Here is a 24,802-nt window from a genome sequence, read left to right as displayed (position 1 = left end):
ATGTATTTCTTTCTAACACCATTTTGGATTTTATTTTTCTTCATAGTTGTGCCTGATGAGTGGAGAGATCATGCAGATGTCCAATCAGATGAGTCTGATTTTTGAAGCAATGGATCTCTCCCAGGCCTCAGTGAGTTCGATATTTGGAGTTGAATACATTTTTTTGATTGTTCTGTCTTGAAAATTACAAATTGCTAGTTTAGCATTTTGCAGTTATAAAACTTCACCAAATTAACCAACAAGCTTAATAAACAAGCTTTCCTTCCTGCAGCGTTCAGACTATACAACCAGCACAGCCCCTAGTTGACCCCCCCCCCACACACACACACACACACCACAACACAGACTATATCACCCCTTGCTGTTAAATACCAACCACCTATGTGCAATATGTGCTAGATGTGCAATATCCTCCTGGGACCCGAAGAACAAATGTGTCTTCCAATTTCCTTTTTTTTGTGATTTCCTACCTATTTAGGTTTAAAAAAACATCTTGCAATTTAGACTTTTTTTATTTTATTTTATTTTAAAATGTTACAGTATGTCCACTGTAGAGGACGTCGGGACCATATTAGTTTGAAAAGACAGCCAAAATTAACAGATGGACTATGTAACGTATTATGGTTATAGAGTGATATTAATACATTCACCTTTATTTAAAACATGAATAAGTAATTGATCTGAACATTGCTGTTTATTTGGTCAATACAAAACTAGCTTGTTTTTTGGTGAATCCTTCCAGATCGTCAAAGACTTTGTAGTCAATGTAGTGGGAAAGTACCTCATTGACTCCAGTCAGCACGGGCTGTAGGGTCATCTTGACTAGTTGTATGGATGCATTCCTGAGGCAATTCTCATTTTTCGTGGCTCCACTTAAAATAAAAACAACAATAAGACATACGTGCTACTCTTGGCCCACAGGGGGCCATGTCTTTCCAGCTCGTCCCTATCTGTCTCTATGTATCTATCTGTGCGCTCATGGAGCATCCTGCATCTTTCCCCCCCTTCTTCTTGACCCTCTTCTATCCAAGGTGTGAAAGCCTCATCTCTCTCATCATCTGAGAGCTCAAAATCTTTATCTCCCTGAACTATCTGGTACAGAAAATGTCTGCTTCAGTTCCGTCTCCTGCAACAATATTGAGTCAAAAAGTCCATGAAGATAGTCCTGACGTCCACTAGAATGGACATTTATAAAAGGGCTGTTATTTGAAAACTTGAATTATTTAATTGCTTTCAGAACTAATTATATAGTTCCTCACATGTTAATAAACAAGAATATATATGATTTTCATGGTAAAAATTACAATTATTCAACAATATTTGACTTCTCCTCCTGCTTCTATACAATTTTGTTTTTCGTATGCCAGCCATTTTGGATGAAAAGAAAGAGGAACTTCCCAGCATGCAATTTTAACCAATGACATATCACTGGAAAAACCAGGATGTCCTCTGTACAGCACATCAGGGATTGATAGAGTAGCTCAAAAGAGTAAAAGGAGATGCATGTTAACAAAATGTCCACTACAGTGGACATTTTCAATGGGCTGGGTCCCAGGAGGATATATATAGATGCCGTTAATAACTGTAATATATACCTGGCTGCTAAATCCTAAGAACTGTTACAGGATGTGTATTTCTTTAAATTATGTAACTTTTTATTTTTTATTATATATTCTTTTAATGATATCATAATTTAGTACTTTTTTTAAAATGCATGTCACATATTTAACATATGTAACATTAAGCTGTCTGTGGCTGTAACTACGCAAATGTCCCCTCCGTGGGACTAATAAAGGTATTCTGATTCTGAATAAGATAACCAATGGGAATTAACAATGTATCGAGCCTGATTGATCGTTCGTTCGGTTATTATCCTCCCCTGTAGCCTGCCACAGTCAGTCGGTGTGGGATGATCTACATGGAACCGTCTCAGTTGGGCTGGGAGCCCTTGATGATCTCCTGGATGAACAATCTTCCTGAAGTCCTTCAGAGACCGAACAACCGCTCCCTGCTGCTGGAGCTCTTTCATTGGCTCGTGCCGCCTGCCCTCAGGATGCTGCGGAAAAACTGCAGAGTAAGGGACCCCAGGCCCCAGATCAACCCAGACTCTACTAACGGTTGACAGTAGAGAATAGTTATTTGAATACAGTAGTGTTGACGTGTTCGTTTATTTTATATTCTCTCCAGGAAGTGGTTCCCACTAGCAACAGTAACACAGTTGTGTCCTTGTGTCGACTGTTTGAGATGCTGCTCTCTGAACCTGTGAAAACGAGTCCTGAGGAAAAAAATATAACCACTTGGATCATGGTAAAAGGAATTGTTTTCTATTTGAATGATATGTTAACACTATATCTCCGCTAAATAATGCTCTCTAATGCACACCCATGCACACCCATGCACACATTTTAGTGTTTTTGTTTTACTTTCCATTTCAGTTAAAGGGGACCTATCATGGAAAATGCACTTTTTGATGTATTTTATACATAAATATGTGTCCCCGGTGTGTCAGGGAACTCACGCAGCGTCAGAAAATAAAACCCTCTCTCTTTTCCTCCATACCCAAATCTCTAAAAACGGGGCTACAAAGGAGCTGATCCAGATTTGCGTCCGATATGACGTAATATCGGAAATGTGGACCCACGGCACTATCAGAAAGTTGCTATCAGAAACAATGCCCGACTGTTTTGGACGTAATATGGTCGGTGTTTACATTAGCATCGCTAACACTCAGAGCTAACCTGTACTGGAGAGCATGTGTGTGAAGAAGCAGGAAATAAAAAGGAACTCACCTTGTGGTATAACCGGCAAGAGAGAAAGCCTTTGAGCTCCAAACTGTTTCAGAAATAATCCTTGATAATCCATGATATGGCGTTTCATGACGGCAGTATTTAGTTTAGACAGTAGCTGCCGGGTCCCGCATGAGCTCAGTCCCCTCCTTTTTTTTTTTAAAGCTTTATACCCCAAATCAGCCCTTTTCAAACAGGAAGTGAAATAGAGGGATATGAGGCGTGGCTAGAATGGGTGATCTCTTTGGTATTTTGAGCAAAACACTTCATAGACATGACGTTTTTTATATATTTGTATATATCTGAGACCTATGCTATTGCCTAAAAATAGCATGATTGGTGACCTTTAAATTACATTTTTCCTGACACCTTCACTTCTGTTTCTTTATGATTGCAGGCAGCTTTTTCCTTCTCCATGGTGTGGAGTGTGGGTGGCAGCTGTGACTCCGACAGCAGAGAGAGGTTTAGTGAGTTCTTCAGGGTGATCGTGTCAGGAAAAGAAGAAAATCCTATCCCAGCCTCTGTGGGGAAATGGGAGTGTCCAATGGATGACAAAGGGCTGGTGTATGACTATTACTATGAGGTAATTTGTATAAACATCATTCAGAGATGTTTTGCTTTTGTTTAAATCAGTAAATCACATTGTATCCCTTCAACAGTTTAAAGGAAGAGGCCGCTGGATTCACTGGAATGATAACATAAAAAATGTCAACCTGGGGGACAAAAACACCAAAGTGCAGGAGATCATTGTTCCCACCATAGATACAGTTCGTTACACCTACCTCATGGACCTCTGCATCAGATACGGAGTGTTAGTATTCTTGTGTCACTGATACATACATGTGCCTTTTGTTTTACTTTGATATGTGCCATATAAGCTGTTTTCAAAATGGTGTGTCTAACTCACCCTAGATTTATTTAAATTGGATTTTATTTTTACACCTCTCCTCTGTTTTTTCTAGGCCTCCCCTATTTGTTGGTCCCACTGGCACTGGGAAGTCAGTGTATGTAAAAGAGAAGCTGCTGAACAACCTGGACAAAGACCAGTATCTACCCTTCTTTATCAACTTTTCCGCTCGCACTAGCGCCAACCAAACTCAGGTCAGGATTTAGGAAGCAAGGATGGAAGAATTTCTTGCAGAGTTTTTGGGATCACTAGAGAAGCACTATTATGTCCTCTTTTAAACAAAAAGACATGGCAAAGGTTTAATTTTATATTTCATTTCATTTAATCGTTTATTTGAACCAGGACAGTGCACATTGATGAACACTTTAAAACAAAATAATGCTTACAAGTGTAAATGAGCCGGATTTGAGCTTTTAGCTAATTTCCATCCGTAGTCCTGTCACATACAACATATAAGAACATGGCGTTTATATACATAGCAAAAATAAATACATGATATGCAGGAAGAGCATGAGCAGCATACAATCATTTACCACATGGCGGTACAATGTAGCAGCTATGATATATAAAGTGCAAGATAAGATAAAAGTGATAATTAATTTTTTTAAAAAAGTTTATATTTGACACTTTATTTGTTGCATATACTAGACTATCATCATGTCCAGATTGGATAAGAGAAGGAAGGGAGTGTTCGGGCCCCCCATGGGAAAGAAGTGTATCATCTTTGTGGATGACATGAACATGCCTGCACTGGAACAGTTTGGAGCGCAGCCACCTGTGGAGCTTTTTCGGCAGTATATGGACCATGGAAACTGGTATGAAACCATCCACTGTTAGATACCACTCTCATATCAAAAGGAAAACAGGAATAACTAATCTTGATGCATTAAGATGAGTCACTCTCTCATCACTTACCTCAGCCACAACGTAGTCTCAATATGCATTACATTAATGCACACAATGTTCATACTGCTTACTGCACATATTTCTTGTTTCATATTTCATATTTTATATCCTATAATTCATTAATAGAATTCTATTTCCATGTAAATTACTGCTTTATTTTGTTGCTATTTAACTATATTTTATTACGGTGTCCTTAAAGATTTTTTGTTATAGATTTCTTGTTTTATATTTTATGTATGCGCCATGACATCAAGTCAAATTCCTCGTATGTTTGAACCTACCTGGCAATAAACCTGTTTCTGATTCTGATTAAAGAAGCATTGTTGAGTAAACCTTTGTGCTCTGGCAGGTATGACCTGAAGGATACCTCCAGGATCTCTCTCGTTGACCTCCAGCTCATCTCAGCTATGGGCCCCCCCGGTGGCGGGAGGAACGCTGTGACGTCTCGCTTTCTGCGGCACTTCAACATTTTTAGCATCAATGCCTTCAGTGACGACACCATGGTTCGCATCTTCTCCAGCGTGGTGGCCTTCTATCTCAAAAACAATCAGTTCCAACCTGAATATTTCACTATTGGCAACCAAATTGTGACAGCTACAATGGAAGTGAGTCCCAAATACACACAATGACATACCTTCAAATTAGCCTTTTTCATGTGTTAAAGGCTCTTATCAATCATATCTTGTCTGCAATGCTATATTTCTATGTTTTACATTTCAAAAGGTGTATAAGAAAGCTATGGAGAACCTACTTCCAACTCCAGCCAAGTCTCACTACACCTTCAACCTGCGGGACTTCTCACGTGTTATCCAAGGCTGCCTGCTGCTGAAGAAGGACTCTCTGGAGAACAAACGCACCATGATACGCTTGTTTGTCCACGAGGTCTTCAGGGTCTACTATGACCGCCTGGTGGATGACAAAGATCGAGCATGGCTCTACCAGCTGATGAACGGCATCCTCAAAGATCACTTCAAAGAGTCCTTTGACCAGGTGTTTGATCACCTGAAGCAAGGCAGTAGAGTAAGTTAAGCTGCCCCGGATTTGAATACGATGTTATATCTTTCTTCGATATACTTTGTACAAGCATCTGAATGTTTTAAATGTTCTTGCTTCCTCAGCTGGTTGAGGAAGACATGCGGAATCTTCTCTTTGGTGACTACATGGACCCTGACCTGGAGGATGATGAGCGCTTGTACTCTGAGGTGCCCTCAATGGAAAGCTTTTCTGAAGTGGTGGAGTCGTGTCTTGATGAATACAACCAGATGCACAAGAATCGCATGAACCTTGTCATCTTCCGGTAAACAACTTTGGTTTTATGAAGTCAACAAACTACATGTGCTATAAGGGCTGATGCTACAGTATTTATTGTTAAATGACAAACAACCCAATGACTTGAACTAAGTTCGGTTAAAATTGAAATTGTGTTTTTATAACGTTGGATGAAAACTTGATCAGCTAAGTAACAAAATGTGGCATTATGTAGCTATGTCCTGGAGCACCTGTCCCGTATCAGCCGTGTGTTGAAGCAGCCTGGAGGCAATGCCCTACTGGTGGGAGTGGGAGGCAGCGGGCGCCAGTCCATCACCCGTCTAGCCACATCCATGGCCCACATGACCATGTTCCAGCCTGAGATCTCTAAGAGCTACGGTATCACTGAGTGGAGAGACGACCTCAAGGTCAGCTTTGTGGTCTAGGACAGACTTCTGTGTTCTATGTCTTTTTCTGATACCATTTTCATCTCTGTTTGTGATTCTGGAAGATTTAAGAGTCTCTTTGCTCTGAATTATACTTTAGATGCTGCTGAAAAATGCTGGGGTGAAAGGTCAGAAGACAGTGTTCCTGCTTACTGATGCTCAGATCAAAGATGAGGCTTTTCTAGAAGACGTGGACAGTGTCCTGAACACAGGGGAGGTGCCCAATCTGTTTGCCATAGATGAAAAGCAAGAGATCATGGAGGTAGGCGGGCACAAGCTCTAAGCATATCCTTAATAGAGCAATGTATTTACTTTAATGTACTTTGTTAGAATTATTAATTTGAGTGAGAAAAAAAAAGGAAAAAAAGAGAATATATATATATATATATATATATATATATATAATATAATATATATATATATATATATATTATTGTTGTATGTTTTTGTTTCTGTTTTTTTTTTTTTAAATGTATCCCTCGCAAGGACGTAACCATGGAGTCAACATTGGGGGGGACCAAACATTATATTTTAATTTTTGTATATCAGTTAGGCTATATATTGGGGGGGGGGACAAATTGAGCGTATCTGAATATTGGGGGGGATGTGTCCCCCCAAATGTATATGGTAAATTCTGCCTTGATCCATCGTATGAAGACCATAATAATTTGACTGTACTATGTTCAATGTTGCCTCTATTTCATCTCTTTCCAGACAGTACGACCCTTTGCCCAGGCTGGAAACAAGAATTTGGAGTTGAGTCCTTTGACTCTGTTCGCCTTCTTTGTGGCACGCTGTAGAGAGAACCTTCACATAGTTGTGGCTTTTAGTCCTATTGGAGATGCATTTCGAAACCGCCTGCGCCAGTTCCCATCTCTTATCAACTGCTGTACTATTGACTGGTTCCAGGTAATGTAAAGGCTAATGGATACTATTATTCTACGGGGTCAGCGGTTTGCTTTTGCATGCTTTCACCTCCATCAGTTTCCTCACAGTCCTTTCTTTCTTGGCCCTGACAGCCATGGCCAGAGGAGGCTCTTGAGCGAGTAGCCAACTCCTTCCTGGAGTCTTTGGACATGAGTGAAAATGAGAGGCGGCAGGTCATACCCATCTGCAAAACATTCCATACATCTGCCAAACAGCTCTCAGATAGGTACTGTATGACCTGTGGTCTTTAATAACGTGTACGTTCGGAGGTAAACTATGACAAGAATCTAAACTAAATTGTTTTCACCGCAGATTCCTCTCTGAGCTAGGTCGCCATAATTATGTAACACCCACATCCTACCTGGAGCTGATTGCAGCTTTCCGTCTGCTCCTCTCTGAGAAAAGAGACACTGTCATGAAAGCAAAACAGAGGTATACCAACGGGCTGGACAAACTTGCCTTCGCTGAATCTCAGGTATATGCAGCAGCACCACATTTCTTTCTTTTTTAATAAATTGTTTTTTATCATATTTTGGTTTAACTCATTTTAAACGTTTCTCTGCAGGTTAGCGAGATGAAGAAGGAACTTGTAGACCTGCAGCCCAAACTGGAACAGGCCACGATAGACAACAACAAAATGATGAAGGTGAATGAGAATCACTTCTTCATTCAAGTCAACCTAGAATACCAGTACATATGAATATACTGAATTAAATTGTTTAATGTTATGACTTTCAGGTGATTGAAGTGGAGTCGGTTCAGGTAGAAGCCAAAAGTAAAGTTGTGCGTGTTGATGAGGAGGCAGCAACTATTAAAGCAAATGCGGCTCAGGCTCTGAAGAATGAGTGTGAGAGTGACCTGGCTGAGGCCATCCCCGCGCTGGAGGCTGCTCTCTCTGCCCTGAACACTCTGAAGGTGAGCTCTCTTCAACTGTTCTTCAATATCAAGTTTAGCCACTCGCAGCTTAGACAGTCAAATAAGTGGAGCTGCTTGTTTTCTTTCAGCCCTCTGATGTCACAATCGTGAAGTCGATGAAAAATCCTCCCTCAGGGGTGAAGTTGGTGATGTCTGCGGTGTGTGTGATGAAGGACATAAAGCCGGATAAGATAGTTGACCCAGCAGGGACTGGCAAAAAGGTTGGACTGAAAAAAGACATTACGAGTGTCTGTCAAAAACATTTTAACATTGCAACTTATATTAGTATCTCAATAAATAACATGTTTTCTTTATTGTTAAGGTTTTGGACTACTGGGGCCCAAGCAAGAAGCTTCTGGGTGATATGAACTTTTTACGAGATCTAAGAGAGTATGACAAGGACAATATTCCTGTAAGTGTCAGAAAAGCTACATTGCTGATTTGCTTATTAAACATTCACCAGTTCTCTGACAAACGGCTATATTTCTTCTTTGCAGGTCCATGTGATGCAAAAAATCCGCAGTGAGTTCATGACAAACCCTGACTTTGACCCCAGTATAGTAGCAAAGGCCTCCTCTGCAGCAGAGGGCCTGTGCAAGTGGATCCAAGCAATGGAGGTGTACGACAGAGTGGCAAAGGTGCAGTGTTTTCAATAGACTTTTTCCCCCATGATAACACGTGCATGTTTGCTTCCTCAGGGTGTCTGCGGAGTCTTAAAAAGCTGATAAATCAATTTAGCGAAAATTAAGGCTATTAAAAAGTATTAAAGGGCATTTTCCAAGGTATTACATTTTGTAGCTTGTTTTCAATAAGTATATAAATAATAATAATAATACATTTTATTTTTAGGCGCCTTTCATGACACCCAAGGACACCGTACAATTTAAAATAAATAAATTAAAAAAAATAACTAAATAAAAAATAAATAAAATAAAAGCTAAGAGGCAACAGAACAAGATAAAAACACAAACAGGAAATCATGGAGGAGACAGTCAAGTGGACACAAATGAAACATATAATGGGGAGCACTACAGTGAGTAAGCAGATTTGAACAGGTGGGTTTTTAATTGGGATTTGAATAAGGTGATTGTGTCTGACTGTCGTCCAAATGGTCCAAAGAGGTTGTATTCTACAGTCTGCCTGAATGTAATCATTGCGTAGGTGTGTAGTGTGATTCTGTGTAGTTTATTTATGGAATCCCGTTGGATTTGACATCATCTGAACAGGACATCGCACGCTCACTGCATGATAGCGCGCGAAGGTCCGTTTACACCGGTTGTTAAGCAACATCGTTATGGGGAAATGCAAGTCTGCTTCCAAATGGTTGGAAGATAAGGAGGAAGGACAATCATTACAGTATATAGTAAATGTGTCGCCAATGTAACCGTTTAAAGCTCAAAGTGGCGATGAGGTCTTAAAATGTATGGAAAGGGTCTTAAAAAAGGTCTTAAAAGGTATTACATTTGACTTCAGGATTCCTGCATATACCCTGTTCCTGTTCTTTGAAATCAACCGCTCTCTTTGGTTTAAGGTGGTGGCTCCTAAGAAGGCCAACCTGGCGGAGGCGCAGGAGTCCCTGGCTGCGACCATGGCCCTGCTGGACCAGAAGAGAGGTGAGCTGAAGGAGGTGGAGGACCGGCTGGCTGCCCTTCAGAAAACCTTTGAGGAGAAAACAGCGGAGAAGGCCCAACTGGAGTCCCAGGTGGAATCATGTGCCAGGAAGTTGGAGAGGGCTGAGAAACTCATTGGGGGTCTGGGCGGAGAGAAGACCAGGTCAGGAATTGCATTGCAGTCTCCTTCTTTTATAATCTAATCGTCGCCCTTTTTTTTGTGAATGTCTACTTCCTCCTGTATACTCCATTTTCACTTATAATTAAACCACACATAAGTTATGCAAGTAATACATGAACTTTGGTTGAATTCATCACATCTATATATAATGTTAATAGCCCAATTTCCTACAACAGGTGATCTGCATACATATTAAATTGTTTATTGTTGGCTGCAAGATAATTAAAGTGTTCCACTCATAACAATGCATGTTTGCACACATGTCTGCAAATACTTGTCTTTAGTATCTTTTTTCAATGCTAACGTGTTCCTTAAAAATACTTATTTTGTATTATTCTTATATATTCCTTTTTTTACCTACTATTGCAAATTATTTTCTTAGATTGTTTATGTTCGCACCACCAGATACCAAAGCAAATTGCTTGTATGTGTAAACGTAGCTGGCAATAAACTTGATTCTGATTCTGAACGTGGTTTAGATGGTCCAAGGCAGCAGACGACCTGCAGAACACATATGACAACCTGACTGGAGATGTTCTCATCTCCGCGGGGGTCATCGCCTATCTGGGTGCCTTCACTGCTGGCTTCAGACAGGACTGCACTATGTCATGGACCAAACTCTGCCAAGTAACACTCCTCCCATTCTTTATCCTACCATTTGATCACATTATCTGGCATATTAAAATACTCATTATATTCTTTTCACCTATTTTGATATATCTAGTCTAAGAAGGTTCCATCAGCAGATGACTTCTCTCTCAGTAAGACGTTGGGAGATCCCATTAAGATCAGAGCGTGGAACATCGCAGGTCTTCCCAGTGACTCTTTCTCCATTGACAACGGGGTTATTGTCAGTAATTCACGTAGATGGTAAGTCTGTATTGCTGAAAAAATGGTAGTGAAGTTGCTGAAAAATGTGTCAAGAAATTTGAACAATTCGACCTAAGATTTATCTTATCCCTTTTTTCTTAGGCCCTTGATGATTGACCCTCAGGGTCAGGCCAACAAGTGGGTGAAAAATTCAGAGAAAAAAAACAAGCTGAGTGTAATCAAGCTTACAGACGGGGACTACATGAGAACTTTGGAAAACTGTATTCAATTTGGAACACCATTGCTCCTCGAAAATGTAGGAGAGGAGCTGGACCCATCATTGGAACCACTGCTGCTCAAACAAACCTTCAAACAAGGTGCTGTGACTGTGATATTTGGTGGAAAGAAAATACTTGAATGTAAAACTAAAACTGTGAGAGTTCAACATGTATTCTTTGTTTTCACACAGGTGGTGTGGATTGCATCAAGCTGGGGGAGAGTGTGATTGAGTACTCCCGTGATTTCCGTTTTTACATCACCACTAAGCTGAAGAACCCTCACTACCTACCAGAACTGGCCACCAAGGTGTCCCTTCTCAACTTCATGATCACACCAGAGGGCTTAGAGGACCAGCTGCTGGGGATTGTGGTTGCCAAGGAGAGGTAACTGCCATAAAAAGGACAAGTTGGTATACAAACTGAAATACTTTTGATCACTTCTTTAGAGCACTGTTTCTGCTCTATTTGCTCTGCAGGCCAGAACTGGAAGAGGAGAGATGTGCACTTATCCTGCAGTCAGCTGAAAATAAAAGGCAGCTAAAGGAGATCGAGGACAATATCCTGGAGACACTGCAGTCCTCTAAAGGGAATATCCTGGAAGATGAAAGTGCCATTCAGATTCTGGACTCAGCAAAAATCATGTCCAATGAGATTAGCAAGAAACAGCAGGTGTGGACAATGCACTAATCACAATACCTGGACTGTGAAAATGACTAGTCAGCTCATTGGTAATCTATTTGACCCCTTCACATATTTCCCTAGATTGCAGAGAAGACAGAGATCAAGATAGCAGAGTCGAGAGAGGGTTACAGAGCCATCGCCAAGCACTCCTCCATCCTGTTCTTCAGCATCGCCGATCTGACCAACATAGACCCCATGTACCAGTACTCTCTCAGCTGGTTTGTCAACCTCTACATTAACTCCATACATGACAGGTGAGTAATGCACATGAACTGTGTTCTGCAGTGTCCCAAAAAACGATTACATTGATTAGCCATAGCTCTGCTGCTCACTGCTGTAGCATGGTCAGTAGCTACTGCTAGTGCTATTGCTACTGACCATGCTACAGATGTTAGTGCAACATCTACAGCTCCTCTACCACAACCATCAGCAACAAGCGGACATGGAGAATGACATGAACTACATGTTGCTAAATCTACCGTGGGGCATAAACAGAAGGGCAACCATGCTCGGGGGTCTTCTTCGCTGCTTTTGGTGTATTTTGTGGCAGAAGTACAGCGCCACTTACAGGCCTGGCATATGTACGACAGCGTTTCCAGTGGTCTTGTGTGAACGGACACAGACTTTTTGATTTTGCGTTTGTGCTCCCATGTAAATGGGGTCTAAGACTTAAATACATGCATCTCCACTGTTATACATCAACACAAACCTGAATATCATATAAGAATTACACGTTTACAAATGAGGAGGTGTATTGCATCAACTCCCTGTCTATTTCAATGTCAGGCTCAGTTATTGTCTCAGTCAGAATTGTTGTCAATGTGAATTGGAAGAGATTAGTGACAATGCTAGTGGTACCCACGCCCACAAACTGGCAACTTTCCTTCAAAATCATCCCTAATGTTTGGTCAATTCAGTTAACCCCGCAGAAACCTTATGATTAAGGACACATTGAAAGCACACAGATTTTTTCAGATTAGGCTTATACTGTACAACTTTTAGGAGTGAGTCTGTTTTCATCTGAAGCTTCCCTCGTTTTGTTTTTTGTTCATCAGTAACAAGTCCAAGATCCTGGAGAGGAGGCTTCGGTACCTGATCGATCACTTCACCTACAACCTGTACTGTAACGTCTGTCGCTCTCTGTTTGAGAAAGACAAACTCCTCTTCTCCTTCCTGCTCTGCAACAATCTGCTCCTGTAAGTGTAAAAGCTACTAGAGAAGTATTGATTAGATTAATTAGATCATTGTAATTTGATTTGTCAGATACAGATATACTGTGAATATTTGCTATCCTTTTCTATTTCCCCTCAGAGCGAAAAAGGAGATTTCATACTCTGACTTCATGTTCTTTCTGACCGGAGGAGTGGGCCTGCAGAACACCATCGCTAACCCCGACCCCAGCTGGCTGCAGGACAAGAGCTGGGATGAGATCTGCAGAGCCAGTGACCTGTCTGGCTTACAAGGAATAAAGTAAAAAGCATCACTCAGTAGGGCTGCTCGATTATGGCAAAAATCATAATCTCGATTATTTGGGTCAATAATTGTGACCACGGATAGTGGTGGTCTAATGGATAGTGAGGTGGGGTGAAGATCGGAAGGTTGTGAGTTCAAATCCCGCCAGGAACACCACCACTAGTGTGCCCTTGAGTAAGGCACTTAGCCCTTAGTTTCTCCAGGGAGAATGTCCCTGTAATTGGTAATTGTAAGTCGCTTTGGATAAAAGCGTCAGCTAAATGAAATGTAATGTAATTGATATCACGATTATTAAAAACGATTATCCATTTACTTTGAAAACATCAATTTATTGGAGAAAAAACATTTGAACAGTATGTTTTTAACAGTTGATTACCCTGAACTTTAAGTATAACTAAACTGAAAAACCAATAAAAATAATAAAAAATAAATAAATAATAATAATAAAAAAATAATCGTTATATTTCGATTACATTGTTTTCGTAATCGTTGCAAGCCATAAACATAATTGCGATTAAAATACAATTAATTGAGCAGCCCTATCACTCAGTCAACTAAAAAAGCTTTTTCCGGCTTTTGTCTAGTGCTAAACTGTCTGTCTGCTTTAACGCACACAAAATCCTAATGGAGTGAATGTATTATTTATTCCACAGAGAGGCTTTCATCAAAAACCCAGAAGACTTTAAATCTATTTATGACAGCAAAGAGCCCAGCAACACTCCTCTGCCCGCTCAGTGGTGTCAGAAACTAAATGACCTGCATATGATGATCATTGTTCGCTCTCTCAGACCTGATAAGATCGTTCCAGCTGTCATTAAATATGTGACTGGCAAACTCGGGAAGAAATTCGTCCAGCCCCCTCCATTTGACCTGTGTAAGAGCTACCTGGACTCCAACTGCACCGTCCCACTCGTATTTGTGCTGTCTCCAGGAGCTGATCCCATGGCTAGTAAGTAATAAGATTGACTATCAAGGTTCTTTATAATGCTTCAGAAATAACAACATCCCTTCACAGGCTTGCTGAAGTTCGCCACTGACAAGAACATGGATGGAGCCAAGTTCCAGTCCATCTCTCTGGGGCAGGGGCAGGGACCCATCGCTGCCAAAATGATAACCACAGCCATGCAGGACGGGACGTGGGTGTGTCTGCAGAACTGTCACCTGGCCGTCTCCTGGATGTCCAGCCTCGAGAAAATCTGTGAGGACTTCAGTCCAGCAACATGCCACCCAGAATTCCGCCTTTGGCTCACAAGCTACCCTTCAGCCAAGGTAAAGTGCATCTCATTTGGCTCTTGTGTATACACTTAAAACCTTAAATAGAAAGACAGAGATTCATTTGCATTATAGTCCTAAAGAAACAACTTTCTTTCTGATATCAGTTTCCAGTAACCATCCTTCAGAACGGGGTGAAAATGACAAATGAGCCTCCTACTGGACTCCGGCTCAACCTGCTGCAGTCTTACGTGTCAGATCCTCTGTCTGACTCAAACTTCTTCAATAACTGCCCCAACAAGGAGGTGGTGAGTGTTATATATGCGATTATTTTGCATTTGTTTATTGAAAAAGGGTTGTCTTGTACTTTGAAGGACATCTCATACTCTTCCTTCACCAGATCTGGGAGAAGCTGCTGTATGGACTGTGCTTCTTCCATGCTCTTGTTCAGGAGAGGAAGAAGTTTGGTCCACTGGGCTGGAACATTCCCTATGGCTTCAACGAGTCTGACCTGCGTATGAGCATCAGACAGCTACAGGTATTCATTCAGAGTTTCAGTGCTCACGTTTCTACATCACAACATTCTTAAAGTGCATTTGATGTATCTCTCCATTTAGCTGTTTGTGAATGAATACGACGAGGTGCCCTTTGAGGCCATAACCTACCTGACCGGGGAGTGTAACTATGGCGGCCGCGTGACAGACGACTGGGACAGGAGGCTCCTGATGACCATCTTGGCTGACTTCTACAACAATGACATCATTGAGAAACCTCGCTACCCCTTCTCACCTAGCGGGGAATACTTTGCCCCACCTAAGTCTGTCTATGATGACTATCTTGAGTTTATAAAGGTACAGGGCCCGAGATAACACACACAAACAAGATAAATATATGTATTTGATTTTTTTTTATATCTTTTGTGTGTTCTAGGAGCTTCCTCTCAGCCAGCATCCAGAGGTGTTTGGGATGCATGAAAATGTAGACATTTCTAAAGATCTCCAGCAAACAAAGCTGCTGTTTGATTCGCTGATACTCACCCAGGGTGGAGGAGCTAAGGGAGGGGCTAGCAGTGGGAGTGACAACACGCTATACGACATAGCGAATGACATCCTTACTAAGGTATAAACCACTCAATCTCCTTTTTAAAGGGGACCTATCGTGCAAAATGCACTTTTGTACGTCTTTTATACATGAATATGTGTCCCCGGTGTGTCAGGGAACTCACCAAGTATCAGAAAACACAACCCTCCCTCTTTTCCTCCATACCCAAATCTCTAAAAACGGGGCTGCAACGGATCTGATACAGACTGATACAGATTTGAAATTGTTCTGACGTCAGAAACTGGGAGCTCCGCCTATATGGGCAACTCTCCACCTATCAGGGGAATGAGAGGTTGCCGTGGCATGGTAACAGCATGGTAACAGCATGGTGACATGACGCTCGTGCCTCGCCCCCCTCCTTTGCAGGAGGGCGAGGTCAGCTGTAGCTCATTTGCCACAGAATCAGCCCTTGCAAAAACAGGGCTGGAATACAGCAAATAGAGTATACGTATGGCCCTACAATATATTATTCAAATATAGCATGATAGGTCCACTTTAAATTAAAATGTTCTGGATGTATGGTTCATATTTTGGAAAGAAATGCATAGGTGTAGCTTTTCACAAATGTGCCAATATCGGTTGGAGTTTCCTTTACCTTGATTCTAATCTACATTCACTCAGCTGTATATTCTTGACTGACAGACTTGCTTATTTCCTCCAGTTTCCAGCTAACTTTGACACAGAAGCAGCTCTCTTGAAGTTCCCAGTGCAGTACGAGGAGAGTATGAACACTGTGCTCGTCCAAGAGATGGAGCGTTATAACACGTATGAACAAACACCTCACTACAGACAGTTAAAACACACACACATCATCACCTATATGACTTGATGGCTGTTTCTGATTCCTCCCTCGCTCTCTCAGGCTGTGTGGGACGATCCGTCTCAGTCTGCAGAATCTGTTGAAGGCCATCAAGGGTTTGGTGGTGATGGATGCGGAGCTGGAGGCGGTTGCTGGCAGTTTGGCAGTTGGAAAGTTCCCAGAGAAATGGGCAAAGTACTCATACCCCAGCCTCATGCCATTGGGCAGCTACATTACTGATTTTCTCTTAAGACTCAAGTTTTTGCAGGTGAGAAAACTTAAAAAATGATAATTTAGACTAACAGGAGATAAGACTTTGAGTGTTTACACCTATAGTTTCCCTTTGTGTGTCTGTAGGATTGGTACGACAGCAGCAAACCCAACGTGTTCTGGCTCTCGGGCTTCTTCTTCACCCAGGCCTTCCTAACTGGGGCTATGCAGAACTACGCCAGGAAATACCACATCCCCATTGACCTGCTAGGCTTTGATTTTCAGGTCAAAAAACACACGCTTTGTGATCTCTGTCACCACCTTAGAGATCTTCTTATTTACCTAAAAGTCTCTGGTTTTGTTTTCATGATTTTATATCACAGGTTCTCACTATTGATGAGTCAGACACATCGCCTGAGGATGGCGTTTACGTTAATGGAATGTTTCTGGATGGAGCTCGATGGGATAAAGAAAGGTTAATATTCATACATGTTTTTTTATTTTAAATATTTAACTATCATTGTTTTAAAGACGTGCAGGGAAACTTGATAAACCTTACCTATTGTTTGTCTCCCTAACACCAGTGGAGTTCTAGCTGAGCAGCAGCCCAAAGTCCTGTTTGATGTGGTGCCAATCATCTGGGTCAAACCCAGTAAGTACATTTCCATATTTTGCACATTGCATGTCAATTGAAATGCCTGCCATCCATGTCTTCAGGTGTCTATTTCCAACCCATAATTGTAAAAGTGTAACTTTTTATTTTGCTGTTCATCCTGACTTTGCTTTTTCTTTTTGCTTCCTTTGTCCCCATGCAGCTAAAAATAAGAGCTTTGATCAGACTCAGTTGTATGTCTGCCCTCTCTACAAGACCAGTGAGAGGAAGGGCACCCTCTCCACCACAGGCCACTCCACCAACTTTGTCATTTCCATGGTGTTGCCAACAAACAATCGCCCTCAGCACTGGATCAAGCGTGGTGTGGCTATGCTCTGCCAACTTGATGACTGAATCAAACAAACTATTTAAGACTCTTCACAGTGACACTTTTAAAACTTTGATGACTTTTCTTGATTGTCTGTCCCTTTATAATGCAACATTAAACATACCATCTGTTTGTGACCTAGAGAGTATTTGTTTGAAAGTTATGGATAAAGCGTTTTTGTGGAAGCTATGGGAGGTATGAGGGACTTGTGCTTGTTACGCTTTATAGTTCAAACGCTCTATTAGTTGCTGCTACAAAATAAAGATTGTGACAGTTTTCTGACACGATTTCACAAAAAAAAGAGAAAGAAACTGAAAACACTTAAATTCACCTGGATGTGCATAGACACATTGTGACATTTCAATAAACAAGGTATACAAGAGTGCACTGCATCGGTTTTATTATATTAAACAAACGTTAGAAACATGCAGCCATTAAATTCACATCTTCGACATTTTTACAAGTTTGTTCCACATGTTGGCCAACAGCAACTCTATTCTGATCCTGATTCAAGCACTCCACTTGTGCCGTTGAGTTTTACACCGGTTCGAAATATCCTTTTGTTGTCATCGAGCTGGTTACATTTACAACATTGCTTGTGGAACACATCTGCACTCATGTACTGTCACACTAATGTGATCACAACCCAAATGAAAAGAAAGCTTCCTAAAATGTAAACCAGATGGCCTATAATGAGAACCAGGAAAACTGGTTACTAGGAATGATGATTTTCTAAGCTGCTGCTGCTATAAAAACGTCACTATCTTGCTTGTCAGCTGCAAATATTCTTTACCTTCCTTGCCAATTAAGGCAGTTGTTCCTTTTCTAATGTGTCCACCTGCTTCAGTTTGTCACCTGCTGTCTCTTGGTTCCTCATTGGGAGCTGATGAAGCCATATCTAGGAGCTTATATTATTATTGCAAAAAAGACCAAGTACATGACCTTCTCTCGCTCTCGAGCTAATACAGCTGTCCCTCCGATTCTGACACTGGAAGGGACATGCCTTGACAAAGTAGCATCCTACAAATATCTGGGCATATGGATTGATGAAAAGATGGCCTTTGATGTTCATATTGGGAACCTACTGAGAAAACGTAGACCTAAACTGGGCTTTTTCTTCCGTTTAAAGAAATGTTTCCCGTCTGAAGCCAGGAAGAGAATTGTGCAGAGTTCCTTTCTGTCTGTATTAGACTATGGCGATGTGATCTATATGCATGCTTCTTCCTCCCTGCTTAAAAAGCTGGATGCTGCGTACCATACTGCTATACGTTTTGTAACGGGTGCAGGCTCTCGCACCCACCACTGTACTTTGTATCAGTCCTTAGGATGGTCCTCTCTGTACCAAAGAAGACAATCACACATGTTGATTTTTATCCTTAAGTCATTGCTAGGTAAGCTGCCCTTATATATCTCCAGACTTCTGTCCTTTTATACTTGCTTTTTTAATACCAGACGAGCAGCAAATGGGATGCTTTTAAATGTTCCTTTGATGCAGTCAGAGCTTGGTAAAGCTGCATTCTCCCACTATGCTCCCTTTTTATGGAATACGCTGCAAGTAAAACTTTGTCTAGAGGCACTTCCTACTGTAAATGCTTTTAAAGGTATGCTACGATTAGCCCTTCATGAAACATGTAACTGTTTTACCTGATGCTATTGCTGATGTGATTATGCTTCTTGCCACTGCACAAATGGCCTTCTGTATTTATATTTGAATTGTATGTTTTTTTTGTTTAATGCCCTTGTTTTATGTTGAAACTTGTTGTGTGCCGTGTTGGTCAGGAGTCAGGACTCCCTGGAAGAAGAGATCTTGTATCTCAATGGGACATTCCTGGATAAATAAAGGATAAATAAAATAAAAATGTTTTAATAGTTATCCATTTATTTTATTGTTCTTTTTTGTTTATAGTAAATCTTCCTTTTAATTCTTACTTAAGTGTATCAAATAAGTTGTACTATGCCTCTGTTTTGTAAAGGCAGCCTTTGGGCACGGGGGATGTGAGACCTGCTCATTATAAATATGGGAAACAGGTGGTAGTGGGCGGCGCATCCGGTAGGCCTATGGTTGTTTACCATCGGGTAAGAACCCTTTATATATACAGTCTATGGTAAGAACGAAGAAAAAAAGCTTTGTACAGGCCTATGTGTATAATAAATTGCACTAAAACGACTTTTGCTCGGACCTTGATTTTTACCCATGCGTAAGATTCGCTGACGTGTGCCTCAGCGGCACTTTGCTTTGAGTTATATTTCTTTCTTATATTTTTATGATTTTGGCCGCTTTATAGTAAAAAAAACCAGCCTCATGAATGGATACTATTTTTTGGAAACCCTTTTTCTGTGGATGGCCCGCTGCAAAGAAGGATAAAAGGATGTCCTTGAGTTCGCTTGGAAAGACAAAATAGAGGAAGACAGACGCCGGCCTCGTTTTGGAAATGTTTGTACGCGAGGCAGTGCGCGTGGGACTCGTGAGTAAACAAGAGGAATAAATGAATGAGTCATGCTTGTTGTGATTTAATGGATGCATACGCAAATGAACATATAAGCCAAACGTGTCAAATGTTATGGATGGAATAATTAAACTCTTCATCAAAGAAATAAGGACGTCTGTGCAAGCCAGTTGTATGGATTAACGCAGACGCAATCTGATCAAAGGAATTGAATACAATTAAAAGCAACTCAAGTAAAAATGACTGAACCTAAAACTGTCATGGAGGCCACACCAGAGGGAAACTCGGAGTGTGCACAAGAATACTAAATGAAACTAAAGCCCTGCTCACTGACGGTGGACATGTTGATTGTATGGATATGTTTAAAACTGCTATGGATGAATTCAATAAAGTGCATAATTCTCTCCAACAACTCTTATCTGAAGAGTAAAAGGACATCGATGTAACGGACTGGTATGAACCCAGAATTATGAACTTTAATTACTTTGCAAAGGAAGTTAAAGCATGGAGAAGAGAACTTATTGCACAACTAAGTTGATCCACTCACTGACAGTATCTCCAATGCCTCAAAAAGGGCTACAACATCAAGGGCCTCATCTGCTGCTAAGTTAGCATCAGCAGAAAGGGCAGCTCTGGAAGTCTGATGCTTTAAAGGACATGCATGCACTGTGTCTGGAGGAAACAATTCTCAAATCAAAAATGGAAAAGGTGGAGATGGAATCACAGATTGCAGTAGCAGATGCCAAAATGAGGGTACTTCTCAGCCCAAATGAGGATGCTATGAATGCTTATTTAGATGAAGAAGTCTGGAGCAAACGGACACTTCTGTCTTGGAATTTATTGAAGTAGCTGCTGTACCTAAAACTCCACTACATAGAACAATTGTGGATTTCCATAAAATATCTCTGCAAGCAAAAGGGGCATCAAGCCCACAACTGGAAAATCCTGCAATCAACACTTTTACTAAGGAAAACCTCAACACACTGGCACAGAGACAAAGGGACATAGCTGATCTCATGATAATGCAACAAAATCTATCCCTGCTACCTAAGAGAGAGGTGCCTGTGTTTAATAGTGACCCACTCTCTTATCAACCTTTCATGCATGCATTCAGATACCTAATTGAAGAAAAAACTAGTAACTACCAGGACAGGCTCTACTTTCTTGAACAGTTTACATCAGGTCAAGCCAGAGATCTGGTCCGTAGCTGTCTTCACATGGATGCACAAAGAGGATATTCAGAGGCCATGCAACTTTTAAAGAGACATTATGGAAATGAAATGAAAATTGCAAATGCTTACTGGATAAGGCACTCAACTGGACAGCTATCAAGCCAGATGATGGAAAATCTCTTCATGCCTACTCACTACCTCATACTACTACTACTCATTACCTAAGAGAATGCCTTAACGCCATTCAGGACTTGGAGTACATGGATGAGCTAGACATCACATAAACTTTAAGACTAATTGTATCCAAGCTACCATATAAGCTCAGGGAAAGATGGCGCACAACAGCTTATGAAGAATTTCAAAAGAAAAATATCAGAGCTAGATTCAAACATCTGGTCGACATATTATTGCACCCAGTGTTTGGAGAAATTAAAGACTCAAATCCCACTAAAAGGATAATCACCAACAATAGGACAAGTGACCTCAGAACACCTAAAAGGAGCAGTAGCTTTGCCACAGCTGTCACCGCAACTAAACATTATGACACCAAGCTACAGGCATTTAAGGTGCAGCAACCCACCTACATCAAAGCTGCCCCTGCAACCATATGTAGTTTCTGTCATGGCAGGCATGCAGTAGTGGACTGCTTAAAACTCAAATCAGAGCCTCACGACCAAAAGGTTAATTATCTACAGACAAATGGTTACTGTTTTGGTTGCCTTGAGAAGGGTCACATGAGCAAAGACTGTAAATTCAAGCTAAACTGTCTAACATGCCAAAGGAAACATCCAACACTGCTGCATATTGATGATTTCAATTCAAAGCCAGTCACCCTGCAAAACAGTAGAACAGAACCAAATCGAGCGTCCATCAACAGTGCGAAAGTATCAGCTGATCAGTCAACAGGGGCCAGTGAGGATTGTGCCCTTGCTATTGTTCCGGTGTTTTGTTAAAGCAGCAAAAGGAAGCAAGTATATTCAAACCTACACTGTAAGCAATTGCTGTTAATTTACAGCCAATTTTCAACACTAATCTACTGTATTCATGTAATAAGGTTTTGTACTGTAGTTAGCAATGCATTGTGGGCTGGCCAATGTGAAGCAGCAGCACAGGGAACCTAAACAGTATACTAATGTTTTAAAGTACAGTATTTTTTGGAAATTGGCGGTAATATTGTGGCTGGATAAGAAACGTCATTAGGAGAGCCGCTTTTCCAGAGAAGGACCCATTTCGGAGGACATGTGCGGATCAACAAGAAGTCCTGCATCATCTGTATCGATCAGGTTGTGCATCTACAAATTCGACGGTGATTAAAAACCATCTTATTTTCCAGTAGGCTATATTATTCATTCTAGCATTACTTCAAAAAATGTTTAAAATCAAACTGATGCTCAGCCAGCCAGCTGTCTAAAGTTAGCTAGGGAGTGTGATTTTAAAATGTCACTTATGAGGCCTCTTTGAATAGCTCAAACATTTATATTTCCTTGCATTTCAGAGTCATCGTGTTTTATCAAATGCTAACCGTTTTGGATCATCTGTGCATTTTCTTAAGATTGGTTAGCGGTTGTTGCTAGCTAGCTGATATCTTTGCCCCTTGTTAATAGCTGCAAATGCGACGAAAAAACACTAAACAAACTTGACGGTTGGTATAAGTAGAAAGGTGGTTTTGAGAGGAGAGCAAGCTGATGTTAATGTGTGTTAGTGTTTATTGATTTATTTCAATGTTGATTTCATAGCCAACTTGGTTTATTACACTGAACAAAAATATAAATGCAACACTTTTGTTTTTGCTCCCATTTTTCATGAGATGAACTCAAAGATCTAAAACATTTTCTATATACACAAAATAACCATTTCTCTCAAATATTGTTCACAAATCTGAAAACATCTGTGATAGTGAGCACTTCAACTTTGCCGAGATAATCCATCCCACCTCACAGGTATGAAGATGCTGATTAGACAGCATGAGTATTGCACAGTCAGGTGTGCCTTAGGCTGGCCACAATAAAAGGCCACTCTGAAACGTGCAGTTTTGCTTTATTGGGGGGGTCCGAAAACCAGTCAGTATCTGGTGTGACCACCATTTGCCTCACGCAGTGCAACACATCTCCTTCGCATAGAGTTGATCGGGTTGTTGATTGTGGCCTGTGGAATGATGGTCCACTCCTCTTCAATGGCTGTGCGAAGTTGCTGGATATTGGCAGGAACTGGAACACGTTGTCGTATACGCCGATCCAGAGCATCCCAAACATGCTCAATGGGTGATATGTCCGGTGAGTATGCTGGCCATGTAAGAACTGGGATGTTTTCAGCCTCCAGGAATTGTGTACAGATCCTTGCAACATGGGGCCGTGCATTATCATGCTGCAACATGAGGTGATGGTCGTGGATGAATGGCACAACAATGGGCCTCAGGATCTCGTCACGGTATCTCTGTGCATTCACAATGCCATCAATAAAATGCACCTGTGTTCGTCGTCCATAACATACGCCTGTCCATACATAACCCCACCACCACCATGGGCCACTCGATTCACAACTTTGACATCAGAAAACCACTCACCCACACGACGCCACACACGCTGGCTGCCATCTGCCCTGAGACGGTTTCTGACAGTTTGTGCAGAAATTCTTTGGTTATGCAAACCGATTGTTGCAGCAGCTGTCCGAGTGGCTGGTCTCAGACGATCTTGGAGGTGAACATGCTGGATGTGGAGGTCCTGGGCTGGTGTGGTTACACGTGGTCTGCGGTTGTGAGGCCGGTTGGATGTACTGCCAAATTCTCTGAAACGCCTTTGGAGACGGCTTATGGTAGAGAAATGAACATTCAATTCACGGGCAACAGCTCTGGTGGACATTCCTGCTGTCAGCATGCCAATTGCAGGCTCCCTCAAAACTTGTGACATTGTGCTGGGTGATACAACTGAACATTTTTAGAGTGGCCTTTTATGGTGGCCAGCCTAAGGCGCACCTGTGCAATAATCATGCGGTCTAATCAGCATCTTGATATGCCACACCTGTGAGGTGGAATGGATTATCTCGGCAAAGGAGAAGTTTGTAGCCTTTATTTAACCAGGTGAAACATTTCTGATTTCAGGCGCTTCATTGGTATCAACCCAGAGAGGAACAAAGGCCATCCGGGGCAAAGTTGTCTCCAAGAAGACGGCTCACTGTCACAGATTTTTTCCGATTTGTGAACAATATTTGAGAGAAATGGTTATTTTGTGTATATAGAAAATGTTTTAGATCTTTGAGTTCATCTCATGAAAAATGGGAGCAAATAAAGTGTTGCATTTATATTTTTCTTCAGTGTATACATTTCAGCACGAAGATTGGTACAGAAAAGCAGCCAGTAATTAATTATACTGGGCTTCTTGTTGACATATTTTAGCCTAATCAACATTAATGCATAATATGTTTCATTATGCCTTTGGTTAGTGTCTTTGTCTGTTCTCTACCGGTGTCTGCCACCGCAGCTGACGTTGAGACAACCCTCACTCTACCTGCAGTCCTCGTCTGATACTGCTTGGTATGCATTTCATTGATAGACATATTATATATCAGATTGGCCATTGTTCTTTGAGTTTACAGATTTTTACGAAGGTGAGATGCATTCTGACGTTGCTATTACTTTAAGTTTCAGGTGGATCCGGGCAAGTCACTACTGGACGATGGATGATCACCCTTGAGGGCCGTGTCATATCTGAGGTCAT

General features: G+C 41.2%; 1 protein-coding gene across 1 annotated transcript in view; it reads left to right on the top strand.

The window, feature by feature from the left end:
* The window catches only part of dnah12 (dynein, axonemal, heavy chain 12), a 28,334-nt gene extending 10,727 nt beyond the window's left edge, over positions 1-17,607 (top strand). Inside the window, exons 34-74 of the mRNA XM_034086646.1 lie at positions 47-130; positions 1,886-2,074; positions 2,188-2,307; positions 3,184-3,369; positions 3,446-3,597; positions 3,749-3,887; positions 4,342-4,508; positions 4,949-5,204; positions 5,323-5,619; positions 5,718-5,896; positions 6,083-6,275; positions 6,394-6,555; positions 7,008-7,202; positions 7,313-7,446; positions 7,533-7,695; positions 7,786-7,866; positions 7,959-8,135; positions 8,225-8,356; positions 8,458-8,547; positions 8,633-8,773; positions 9,667-9,908; positions 10,406-10,553; positions 10,651-10,796; positions 10,899-11,113; positions 11,206-11,398; positions 11,491-11,683; positions 11,777-11,949; positions 12,751-12,891; positions 13,007-13,165; positions 13,822-14,117; positions 14,184-14,437; positions 14,548-14,688; positions 14,781-14,918; positions 14,998-15,231; positions 15,311-15,499; positions 16,143-16,246; positions 16,344-16,548; positions 16,638-16,775; positions 16,874-16,965; positions 17,075-17,142; positions 17,306-17,607. Coding sequence (XP_033942537.1) covers positions 47-130; positions 1,886-2,074; positions 2,188-2,307; positions 3,184-3,369; positions 3,446-3,597; positions 3,749-3,887; positions 4,342-4,508; positions 4,949-5,204; positions 5,323-5,619; positions 5,718-5,896; positions 6,083-6,275; positions 6,394-6,555; positions 7,008-7,202; positions 7,313-7,446; positions 7,533-7,695; positions 7,786-7,866; positions 7,959-8,135; positions 8,225-8,356; positions 8,458-8,547; positions 8,633-8,773; positions 9,667-9,908; positions 10,406-10,553; positions 10,651-10,796; positions 10,899-11,113; positions 11,206-11,398; positions 11,491-11,683; positions 11,777-11,949; positions 12,751-12,891; positions 13,007-13,165; positions 13,822-14,117; positions 14,184-14,437; positions 14,548-14,688; positions 14,781-14,918; positions 14,998-15,231; positions 15,311-15,499; positions 16,143-16,246; positions 16,344-16,548; positions 16,638-16,775; positions 16,874-16,965; positions 17,075-17,142; positions 17,306-17,496 — 6,897 coding nt within the window. The 3' untranslated portion in view covers positions 17,497-17,607. The remainder of the gene's footprint in view (positions 1-46; positions 131-1,885; positions 2,075-2,187; positions 2,308-3,183; positions 3,370-3,445; positions 3,598-3,748; positions 3,888-4,341; positions 4,509-4,948; positions 5,205-5,322; positions 5,620-5,717; positions 5,897-6,082; positions 6,276-6,393; positions 6,556-7,007; positions 7,203-7,312; positions 7,447-7,532; positions 7,696-7,785; positions 7,867-7,958; positions 8,136-8,224; positions 8,357-8,457; positions 8,548-8,632; positions 8,774-9,666; positions 9,909-10,405; positions 10,554-10,650; positions 10,797-10,898; positions 11,114-11,205; positions 11,399-11,490; positions 11,684-11,776; positions 11,950-12,750; positions 12,892-13,006; positions 13,166-13,821; positions 14,118-14,183; positions 14,438-14,547; positions 14,689-14,780; positions 14,919-14,997; positions 15,232-15,310; positions 15,500-16,142; positions 16,247-16,343; positions 16,549-16,637; positions 16,776-16,873; positions 16,966-17,074; positions 17,143-17,305) is intronic.
* Positions 17,608-24,802: the final 7,195 nt, after the last annotated feature.

Source organism: Pseudochaenichthys georgianus, chromosome 7 (genome assembly GCF_902827115.2).
Source record: "Pseudochaenichthys georgianus chromosome 7, fPseGeo1.2, whole genome shotgun sequence".
Taxonomy (NCBI): domain Eukaryota; kingdom Metazoa; phylum Chordata; class Actinopteri; order Perciformes; family Channichthyidae; genus Pseudochaenichthys; species Pseudochaenichthys georgianus.
Note: the sequence above shows the minus strand (reverse complement) of the source record. Positions and strands in the feature narration are given on the sequence as shown.